At 31.2% G+C, this 12,361-nt stretch overlaps 1 protein-coding gene across 2 annotated transcripts in view; it reads right to left on the bottom strand.

Annotated features, from left to right (window-relative positions):
• Positions 1-12,361, bottom strand: part of LOC111615924 (DNA polymerase epsilon catalytic subunit A-like) — a 75,801-nt gene that overhangs the window by 12,363 nt on the left and 51,077 nt on the right. For both annotated transcript variants that reach the window (XM_023357463.1, XM_023357394.1), the window contains 9 exons: positions 9,617-9,749; positions 9,446-9,542; positions 5,875-6,013; positions 5,681-5,787; positions 4,630-4,758; positions 4,211-4,377; positions 3,981-4,141; positions 810-985; positions 622-736 (listed from right to left, as the gene is read on the bottom strand). In XM_023357463.1, coding sequence (XP_023213231.1) covers positions 622-736; positions 810-985; positions 3,981-4,141; positions 4,211-4,377; positions 4,630-4,758; positions 5,681-5,787; positions 5,875-6,013; positions 9,446-9,542; positions 9,617-9,749 — 1,224 coding nt within the window. The remainder of the gene's footprint in view (positions 1-621; positions 737-809; positions 986-3,980; positions 4,142-4,210; positions 4,378-4,629; positions 4,759-5,680; positions 5,788-5,874; positions 6,014-9,445; positions 9,543-9,616; positions 9,750-12,361) is intronic.

Below are 12,361 nucleotides of genomic sequence, written 5' to 3'. Positions count from 1 at the left end.
GACACTAACAATCATGTAATACAAATATTATTATTTTACATCTAAAAATAGAAAAAATAATTGCCTTTTTTTTTTTTATAAATTAACAGAATTCATAAATTTAAACAGCTAAATTACATTATATTAAAATTCCATTGATTGGGCTAAGTCAGCATTTCTGAACCTACGGTCCATGATGATGGGACAGGTAGTCTGCACGAAGAGTTAAATTAATAAAGAATAAAACTTTGTTCAATGATGATTCATTTTTAATAGCTTAACTCAAATTTAAATAATTTTGTTTTCGTACTATTATATAAAATATTCTTTTAGATTTATTATGTCATAAATGGCACAGTATGTCGTAGAATCTTTCGCACATTTTACTTATTGGTCCTTGGGCCTAAAAAGGTTGAGAAATGATGGACTAAGTCATCTTCCAGTGGCTGACAATTTTAGATCATTCCAAATAACAACAATATGGTATATAACTTCTAGTGCCACCGCTTGAAACTATATTATTATAATTTAATACTAATAAAATCTCAAAGTTTAAATTCAGTTTACAAGAAATATAAACTCTTTAGTATTATTAAAAGAAGGAAAAAGTGACAATAAATTAGAATAAACTATTATATTTACCTGAAGAAGTGCATTTACAGCCAATCCTTCTATTTCTAGTTCAATGCAGACTGAAGAATACCCACCGGCCTTATTTATTTCTATCAGACTGGTCGATTCTGCTTCCGCCAATAATCTGGGATACAATTAACTATGAATTAGTCTACTAAGTAGGCAAAAATCACATTTTTAAAAGTAAATAATTTTACCTGTGATCGTCGGCCTCTTTACCTCCCAGATCGGGGCGATCGTTCGGAGAACAGAACAGGATGTAGTTTTGCTTCTGCAGGTAACGTGCGTAAAACAGGTCAGTGCCAAAAAGAGCCATATCCCTGGCAACATTTCCTAACGGAAGATGGAAATAGCGACACTGTTCCAATACAGTCTGAAATATTTTTAAAAATTCAAGTTCAATCAGAGAATATGAAATAATTATGATTAAGAAAAAAAACTGTTACCTAAACATATACAAATAAATATTTTTGATAAAAACAAATTAACTTTTTAGAAAATATTAGAAGAATAGAAAATTTCCTTCTGAATCAATCTGGTAAGAACAAAATAATAATTTAAAATTATTATGTTCTTACCAGAATAAATCCATTTTTTAAAAGATATTTTGATTCATTTAATAAAGTTTTTTAAATAAACTATATTTAAATACTATTTATTATATTCAGAACTCGTATGCTAAACCGTTTCTTGAGCAGCAGGACATTAGCCAACATGACAGCTTCAAAGTAAGGTACTGATGAATATAAATAGACTAAATCAAGTTTACAAAAACAATATGATTTTGGTAGTAACCATCCAACCACACTATTAATAATAGTTTTAGCGTCTAAAGCAGAAGAGATCATAAAGTTGGAGCAAGGAATTATAGTAGTTAGTGACCAGCTAAAGCCTTTTCTAAAAAATATGTCAGGTGTGTTCTTTTGTTCACTAACAGACCACAGGGGTCAATTTAGCTTACGGGTTTTTACTTTAAAAAATAATCTGAAGCAAGCCACATTCACAGATGATCCCAACAGACCACTCAATTCTGATGATATTCAGGGAATGAGATGATTCTTCTGATCTTTCTTAAAAAAGTTTCAGAAGGATTCGTATTCAATAAAATAGAGCTAGACTATGCAAGGAAATAATTTCCTCTACACAGAAAATCACTGTTCCTACACAAAATAAATCTCTCAACTTGTCCACTTGACCAGCAACTTTGTTAGTGACAAAAAAAATAATTGTTTTTGTTTTAACCACCAATATCCCTGTCATCAAAAAGTATTGAGAATAGTTCAATAAAATACAAGATTTGAATTTATTCATCAAAATTTATTTTGTCCCCCTTCAAAGTAATCTCCTCCTAGTGTGATATGCCTTGTATGACATTTTTTCCAATCCTCGAAACATGCTATAAAGTCATTTTTGCAAAACCCCTTTGGGACTTGCAGTGAACTTATGGCACTATTTTATGGCATCGACTCAAAACGGTGATTACAAAACAAATTTTACTCGAGAAAACAGGGAAAGTCAGGATGCCGTATCAGGTGAATAAACACCTCGTGGAACCATATTTATTGAATTTTCGCCAAAAATTCGCAAACAACAAGAGCATTGTGAGCAGGTGCATTATTATGGTGCAAAATCCACAAGTTTTCTTGCTACAAATCAGGTCATTTTCTATAAATGAGTGTTTTGCTCATTCATAGCAAATGACTTGATTTATTTGAGTGATTTGCTCATATGTTCATATAAATGAGAGAATCACTCAAATAATATTCTTTATCAACTGTTTGGCTGGTCAGAAGGAATTTGTGATGCACAACACCACTATCTTGATTTTTGACTGACTTTGACATGGTCTTTTTGGTCTCGCTTTATCTTTCGAGCACCATTCACACGACTGTTGAGCTGTTTTGATATCAAAAGCATAGATTCATGTTTCATCACCCACAATGACGTGCTTTAAGAACGATTCGCCTCGAGAAAGTATTTCCTTAGCCACTTGAACACTTTGTTGTTTTTCGAAAAAACTTTTCGAAAAAACATTTTCAGGATGACTTGAGAAGTGATGCACCACCAGTCCAAACAATCTTCTAACATTGTTGACAAGATCTAAATGATACTGGAACATGTTCGATGACCTCCCTTATTGTTAAACATCACCATCAAGCACCATGCCTCTGACTTGAGCAACACTTTGTTCATCATTTGAATTGAATGATCTACCAGAGCGTGGTTCATTTTCAATGCATTATTCCTTGATAATCTTGTATTATATAAGGTATAAGATGTTCAAGGAATAGACTATTGTCATCGAAGACTTTTTGCATTTCCAACATTTTTGTAGTAGTAATTCTGTTGTGAAAGCAAAGTTTAATGCATAACCTTTGCTCAATTACACTTGAAATTTTGAAAAATTGCTGGCACAAAAAATTATTTACACACAAAACAAGCATTTACAGGTAACCCCTGTATAGCACAGATTCACTTTAACACGGTTTGAGAATTGGGTAAAACCGTCATACAACATGAAATGTAATAACTTTTCAAATACTTAAGTACTAATAGTTCACGAAAATAATAATTTTCGTGAACTATTAGTACTTAAGTATGTAAATTTTCTTTTCCGCCTTCTGTCGATACACATAATCCTTCTTGAAACTTGTTTCGATATTGCCAGATCACGACGCTTCTGATTTTGTGTTGCCAGATGTTTTCCCTTATTCCATACTTGCTTTATTCTTCACAAGTGCTTAGCACCATATAAGCAAATTTATAAAGATCTTTTAACTAAAAGCAAGCAATTTAAAATAACATATTTTTTGCAAAAGGTAGAGCATGGATCTGAAGATAATGCAGAAAAATGCTCAGAAGATAAGGATATCTTGCCAAAAAGAAAACGCCCTCAGTTAATAGTGGTTAGTGATGACGAAGAAAACATTGTTTAATTTATATTAATATGTATCGCTTAAGAAAATTTTAATAAAGATATTTATCTTAGCATGTTTTTTAATTTTTTGGAACCTAACCCCCCCTTTTTGTACTAGTTCTTTGTTTCGCATAACAAAGAACTAGTACAAAAAGGGCAATTTTTTGGAACATAACTCCGGTGTTATATGGGGGTTACCTGTATTTGCAAACAAAAATAGATGATGACGTATGGATTGCTGCTAGATATCAATGAAAGTCATACCAAATGACAAAAAAATGACAGCACCCTCTTGCACACAGGCATTTGAAATGAACCATTCCTTCCCAATATTTTTTGATCACTGTAGTACCGGTATTTTAAGAAATTGGAGTTATTTTAATTATTTATTTAAATTTACTTTGCATTATTAAATATATTCACAATAAATAATAAAAAGAATTATACTTACAGATAAATACGTTTCAACATTTAAAAAATGTCTAATCATAGTTTTGGTGCCAACTTTCTGCCAATCCATTACTTGAAACAGGGATTCACCATCCTGAATGTGCACGGGAACCAGAGGAAATTCGGCAAATGACGGCATCAGAATACAAATGTCGGTGCAGTCTTAATAAATATTTAGAAAGATGAGAATGCATTAAAACATTAAAAAAATCCGAAATAGATTTGCCGTACCATGTAGTGACTGAACGGCAATCATTGTTGATCCTCTTTTTTCTGCCTTGTATGTCTGTAGTTGTCGTTGTAACAGTCTATAAACTTGGTGAATGTCCGTTTCCATTCGAACATCAAATGTGTAGTTTGACTCTGGTAGAAGAAAGTCTGCTGTACCTTCTTTCAGTCTTTATAAAAAATTTACATGTTAATAAGAATATAACACTTTTTAATTAATACAATTTCTTTCAGTATTCATCAAAATTACAAAAATTGTAATAATTAATATTGAAACCCAATTTAACTTTTAAAGATATTTAAAGAAGCTGAATATTTTCATCTTCTTTAAATATCATTCAAAGTTAAACTATTGAATTAGATATGGATTACTATATGAAGATCTATATATTAGTAATTAAATAGAAGATTGCAATACTAACTTCTTACTGTGTTCAGCATTATACACAGAATTCAGATTCGGCGTCTGGTTATTTCTCACGGTATCGACCACAAATATGACGGCTTTCTTAGAAGGAGGAAGAAACAATCCAAAAATTGCTTTATGACCACTGTAAAAATATTTTAACATTCAAAATTATTGGAGCTGTGGGAATGTTTTTGCTTAATGCTAACTATGAAGATGTTTATAAACTCCACGGTGTGAGCAACACTATCGAAGAACAATGAGCAAAACAATGATGTCATTTCGGAGAGAAAAGAAATGACTTGCTGTCACCACATGTTTCGATGATGCGAAATAATTACCAATGCATTGTGTGTCTATTCCTTATGTGAATTGTTTTTGTCTACAAATCATTTAATTGTAAAAAATGTCTTACATCAAGTATGGAAAAATATATGTTAATTCTAGAAGTGACAGAAGAGAGAAGAAACAAAGGCACAAAATGTGCTAAGATAGAAAGATTCATGAAAGAGTATATAAAGCTATACTGACTTTTCTTTTAATAACTACTTTAGACTAAATCGGTGTATAGTTGAAGTAAGTACATTAATAACTGCAAACTCTTTATTCCCACCTAAAGTGAATTTAAAGTCTTAATACATAAAATAAAGAATTTTGGTCTCTTCTATGGTGGCTGAAATCTTGAAATTTAAATTTTCTTCTGGTAGCCATCAGACTGCAACAGCTCTAAGGACTGTTGAAGATTGATGAAGCTACATGGCTCAATAGTCATGTGATTTAGGCATTTCCATTGCTAACAGAGAGGACTGGAAATGCTTTGTCACAAACTGTGGTGACACAGTAGAGTTTAGAAACATCCTCCATTTCTATCGTTGCATTGTGTGTGCCCTTTCATCTTCCATGACAACTTGAGTTGTTTTGTTATCCTAACAGAAACAATTCACGCAGTCATATAACTCCTTAGTCAAATCAGACAATTGGTTATTGTAATAACATTTAATCACAACACAAATTTATGCATTCTATTATTACATTCTATTGTAATTAATGCAATATGTTTACTTTACCTTGCATGATGATAGAGATACAAATATTTTAAATTCCCGGGTTCTAAATATTTATGTTGAGCCAACGTACGAAATTCTAGATGTCTTAATTCAAAAACGTCTGTCTCCTAAGATTCAAAATAATTTACAAAATTAAGATTTACAAAATTTTAAAAGTTTATAGTTTCTAAATTTTCTAAATCCAAAAGTCTTACTTTCGCTGCATAATGCTGAACAAATTTTCTGGAAACACTACAGATGCAGCCTAATTCGACTAATGATCGGAATTCTAAAGGAACCTGAGTCTCGTAAATTCCCTCGATATTTAGCGTAGACAATTCAGCCATAATTTCACTAAAATAATAAAGTTTTCAAGTAATTTTTGGTTAAATAATTACTGTATTTGTTCAATTGTAAAACACATCATGAGCTTGAAACAATATTATACGGTTTTATTTTTAAAATAATTAATTTTATTAAGTTTTAAATAGTAACAAACTAGAAAACCAATACAAATGCAGTAAAGTAGATAAATTTTGGCAGCTCTACTTCCATACTCTTCTTGTATGTATAAGTATTTCATTATAATACTGCATCATATTGTCTTCTCAAAGGTATTTTAAACATTAAAAAAAGTTTCAATTAAACACTCATTATTAAGGGTCAAAGATTTTGGCTAGAGAGCGCAATGGATGTAACGCAGAAGCATAAAACACAAGTTACGAATTCTTTTAAAACACTTTCAAAGTGACTAATTTGTCTAATTTATCTAATTTTGGTATTTTTGCTCTTTATTCACTAATTCCTTTGTTTGCATTTATTTACTTTAAATTTACATTTTATTTATCATCCATTATCAACAATTAAATAATTTATAAAATATTTTTTGAATTCTCTAACATATTAACAATCAAAAGTTGAAACTATACTTTTGACTGGTTGGACTACTTCAACTACAGATAGGTCAAGCTTAAATTTCAAAATTAAACTGAAAATTTTAAATATCATGCCATGATTGGTTAGAAAACATTCCTGTTCACTGATGTTATAAAAACAGTATAAATATACAGTCTCCAATGTAAAGGAATTATTCCTCTGCTTGAATTGTTCACCATAATTAAGTTAGACCCATATTTGTTTGTTCATTTTGTACCATATAAAGTATTGAGACTACAAGCTGGAAAAAAAAAGTCATCAAGAGCACTTTTAAAGAAAGGATGGAAAAAAATACATGAAGAGCTATACAGCAAATGTTTAATATACTTGTTTAACTAATAAATGTTTGGCTATACGAACAAGATGATAATCTTTTACAACACTTGTTAAAAAATAATTTCTTTACATTGGCAACTGTAAGATGTCTTCAAGATTGATGGAAAACAGTTGGATATAGTGGAGTACACCTATCTTGGCAATAAAGTTTACATCCGACCTGGAATGCTGAAAAGAAATTAAGATTAAAATTGCCTAAACAATGGCAAAATTCAAGGCAATGGACCAAATCTGGAAGAGCAGAGAGATCAGTATGAGAATCAAACTCAGTGTTCTTGAGACCTGCATTCTTAGTGGCACGCTCTATGGATGTGAGACATTGGCCATGAAGAAATTCCTCATCAAAAGAATCTTGGCCTTTAAAAAAAAAAAACTGCTACAGAAAACTATTGTGAATAAATTGGTCAGACAGGGTCAAAAATGAAGTAATTTATCAAAAAGTCCAATCCAAAGAAACCATCCTACAGACAGTAATCAGAAAGAAACTATAACTACTTGAGCACAAATGCAGAATAAACCCAGAAAGAGGATTAAAAACTCTGGTATTCGGAATCATAGATGGCAGAGCTCACAAAAAGTGAATTGATGACATCAGAGACTGGTGTGGAAGAGGCCTCCAAGACCTCTATCGTGCCGCATAGGATCGAACAATATGGAAGGAGCAGAGAAGGACTGCATTGAATTCTAATGGTCATTGGTCCCAATAGAATTGATTGATTGATTTGTTAAAAAAATGCATGTGAATTTCTTTTTATATACAATGGGAAGGAGTTTACTAAAAGCCAAAATTTTTGATTAACAGTTTAATTTGAAACACTGTACTATCTCAACAAAATAAATAAGCCTACTTTTAAAAAAATGCCTTAAAATTGCCTATAATTTAATTAACTTTTATAAATACAATGTGATAATCCTATTATTTTTAAAAATATAATAATGGCTTGATAATGGCTTTCAAAAATAGCCAAAAAAACTAGTTATGCACTTAAGTGTTTAATAATTGCTGATTTAAAGGTTTTTTCATACATTATAAATATATTTATATAATAAAATTCATTCTAACAAAACATTTCTTAATTTGACAAACTTAGTGCACATGACAGCATATACCATTGTTCTGATTTCCAGATTTTACACTATTGTAAGGTCTTAAAGGTATTTAGTCCCTTATCATATACATTTTTAAGCATTCTTTCTAGTATGAATGGAATTCTTTAATTTGTACGAGTAGTTCATTGTCCTATATGCAACCAAGCAATGCATAAGAGAATTTTTTATCTTAATAATAAGAAAATTTTATCACAAAACTACTAATGAAGACTGGCATATGTATACAAAATTCTTATATACTGTAAATCTAAGAACACATCTAAATATTTTGATTTTAAAAAGTTTTACCGTTTTGTTTTGCTGCCATTTTTCCCCCCCTGTTGAAGTTAGGTCGATTTTTATTTGACAGTCGTGTAGTGTTTAGTGTGGACTATCCATTTTATCTTAAGACATTTAATGCTTCTACAATGTGTTATTGTGATAAGAAATGTTTCCTGGATAAATTATGTCAAAAAGTGGTGATATTAGAGAGGTTGCGGCCGAAGTTTTCATGTCTAAAATGTGAATGTCGAACGTTGTCTGCCATCTTGTAAGCCTAGAAGTTTAACAATGGCATTTGGAATGTTGAACATGATTCCAATGACGTTCCAAATGCCATTGTCAAACTTCTAGGCTTACAAGATGGCAGCACTCAATGTTCGACATTCACATTTTAGAGATGAAAACTTCGGCTGCAACCTCGCTATTGACTGACGTCCTCATTCTCCTGATTTAACAGTTCCAGATTTTTTTCTTTAAAGAGAAAGAGCTATGTAAAAATGTCAATTGTAACTAAGTAACTGAAGGATGATATTTGTATTATTTGTTGAATTTCTTGACAAGAACAGTGTGAAATGATGAAAAATGTTGAAAGAGCACATGTTTGTATGCAGCTAGAGATTGCCACTTGGCCAATATATATTCCACATATAATTGGAAAGATTGAATGAATTATTTATTAAAAATGTATATTTATATTATTCATTTAAAAACAAAATAGTAACACTTCTTTTATGAAACCCTAAATAATATACATAACGTAATTATCTTGGTTAAAAAAGAATTAAAATTAAAAATAAAGAATATTTTCTGAATTTTATTCATGTTATAAAACTTGGATAATAACTAAGATGCAGCTGAAACTGTTTTGTTTTGTTCTGGAGGAAATTATAATCTATGCGAAATATTGTAACCATCTTACCTATTTGACTATACTTTATTTAGTGTATTAATATCAAACTATAGCAATCAATCATTCTAATATTCTGTCAACGTTTTAAACTTAATACAGTCATAAAATGATATTCTTAAAAGTATTACAAGTATCACCACAGCTGAAAGTTTTCCATCACAATCATCTACTTTAAAGAACTAAATCAATAATGTTTCTAGAATTTACTAAAAATGTATACAAGAAAATCTTACTTATTATGCTGCTGGAATACATCTTCTGGAATGCAATATTCGTATAAATTATAAATGGGCTGAGAACGGGGCAGGATGCGTGTCACCTTCCGACATACTGTAAAAATTCATTAGAATTATTTTGAGCAAAGATAACAGATGTGAAAATATAATTTAACATTTAATATTTACGCATATTTTCCGTTTCTTTGGGATTTCTATAATTGACGTAAAATATTCTTGGTACAATTAATTTTATCTGATGCAATTCCGAACCAATAAGAGCCCACAGACGAAATTCTCCGGGGTGTGCTGTTTCTGCAATCTAAGTGATACATTTTATCCAGACATTTAAATTAAATTGTTAATTATTTTAATAAAATTAATAGAATAAGAAATATATAAATTAAAATTATTATATTAAGGATAATCAATTTAGTTTAATTAACTGGGTTATTTTTAGATTATAATAAGAATGAATGAATCTGATCTAAAGGTAGGCAGCTAGTCTACTATACAGTATTAACAACTAGAAATTAAGCTAAGGCCAAATTCACTATTATAATCATTCTTATTAAACCTGAAAATCATTGTCATCATTCATCATCCTCTAATCATAATCCTCCATCATCTAATACTTTGTCAAGATCTTCATCTTATTTTCTATGTTTCCACATTTCTCCTTCTATTCAAGTTGTGTAAAATCCAATCTCACCATCATTTTGTGTCTATTTCTCTCTAAATTCTGTTCATATCACCACAGTATTTCTTCGCTCAGTCCATTTCACATACCCAAACACTCAACATGAGCTTTTCTCATTCTGTCCAACAGACTTAAGTTATTCTCTATTCTATTCCTTTTGGTTTTCCTTTTATTGTCCTTAAAATTTTCATTTCCATTATTTGTATTTTAGTACATCTCTTCCATCATAATATTAAGAAAAAACATTTATTATTCTAAGGTTATTGATCTGAATTCATGCTGGCTAATTATACATAATGACAGTTTGACTTTAACTACGTAGGATATTTATAGCTTTTAAGTAAATTCACTCCTAGCTTGCCCACCCATTATGGAATGATATTAAGTTTCCTTAATCGAAATATACATAAAGTGTGAATTAATAAAATTAAAAATACTTTAAATAAAAAAGGAATAAACTTAGAAGCTGAAATTAATGGTATAAAGTAAGAAAATACAGAAAAGATTTGTTAATGAGGAAATGATAATTATGATAATTGTCAGGGACTAATTCTGTACAATTCATTCTTTTCCTTTGTTATATCTATATTAGTGTTGTAACGAATAGTATATTCGGCCAGGAGCGTGGCCGAATAGCCAAATATTCGGCCCAACTATTCGGCTTGATTAACGCACATACGAAAACTGGCGCGCAAACCGCATTATGGCAAGGATCCTGCTCTCTATTGGCCCGCTGTCACTACGCTTCGCCAATCGCGTTAATTCTTGGCAGTTGTAGCGACAGACAAGAGTGTCATGGAAGTATGTGATAAATGATAATATCAAATGACCTACACTTGTAAATAACGGAAAAAGAACAGAGAAGGACCGTGAAGTGAAAATGTGAAAATAAATATGAAATTGAGTTGATAACATAATCAAACAAGTCGAGGCAGCTTATTGGCACGAAATTCACGCCCGTCAATGCTGAACAATTGTTGTCATAGACTTCGGAAAGCTAAATGCTTGTAATAAAAGTCACTTAGCGTGCACGGGCGAAAGCCTGGGGCCGTTCAGGCTATCAAGCTGTCTCGAATCTGTGAAATCATAACTGTGACTTATATCGATGTCCTATCTGTCTCTTTTCTCCGTTATCATCAGGCTGAGTCATGTAATTGTAAAATGGGAACTCTACGACGGAAAAGTGACGAATCGAAAGTATTGTGAGCGCGTATTATGATGTATGTGCATACATCATAATACGCGCTCACAATACTTTCGATTCGTCACTTTTACATGGATTAGAGTGATAGAGGTAAGAGAAAGGGAAGAGCATAGACGAGCGCTTAAAAAGGATAGGCAGGGTCAGACCCTCAGATATGCGACGATTCTCGAACAAATAGGTGTGTACGTGTGCTGATCTTTGTAATTGTAAATTGTGAATACATGTGAGTAATATTATTTTCTTTTTTATTTTGTGCATGTTTCAAGTTATAAATAAATATAAACAAACAACACTAACTCGATAACATTAAATCTAAGTACAAAAATGATTAATTTGCTGTGTTTTTGTTATTTATTACTCCTGTTTTTAGGTATTCGGCTGAATAGTGATAAAATATTCGGTATTCGGCCGAATAGTGAAAAATAGGCTGAATAGGCCAAATACCGAATAGTAACCGAATATTCGTTACATCACTAATCTATATCTATATATAAAAATGGACATGTATGTCCCTATATTTCACTTTTCTGCCAAAACTACACATTGCACATGAATGGTGTTTGTATGTGGTGGTAGCCCCAAGTCTCCATTCGTGCATAGGGGTAGTTGCGTCTTGATAGGTATAAGGGTGTGGGAGATATGAGGCTGAAAGTGGTTGAAAGTGGCTTTCTATTTCGAATGTTTTGTTCGAATTTGTTTGAATTTAATTCGAACAATGTTCAAATTTGTTCGAATTAAATTTGAACATAAAATTCAAATATTGGTTCGATTATAGAACGATTGTAAACATTCCAGAAACGTTGAAAATAGTTCGTTTGACTTGACGTGAACAGGAGACGTTCAGAAATAGAATCGGGACCAGATCTCTAATCAGAAAAAGAGACCTAATTCTTGCATTCTGTGAAAACGGGTAAGATTGGCTATAATGTAATTATCTTAATCTTCACTATCGTTACTTTTTGCCCAGCGAAGCGGGTCCTTGCAGCTAGATTCTAGATTACTTAGAAAAACAGTCTTTTATATATATAAA

The sequence above is a fragment of the Centruroides sculpturatus genome, unplaced genomic scaffold (assembly GCF_000671375.1).
Source record: "Centruroides sculpturatus isolate CEXI.00-Female unplaced genomic scaffold, Cexi_2.0 scaffold18, whole genome shotgun sequence".
NCBI lineage: Eukaryota > Metazoa > Arthropoda > Arachnida > Scorpiones > Buthidae > Centruroides > Centruroides sculpturatus.
The sequence above is the reverse complement of the archived record's forward strand: the minus strand, read 5'-3'. Positions and strand labels throughout refer to the sequence as shown.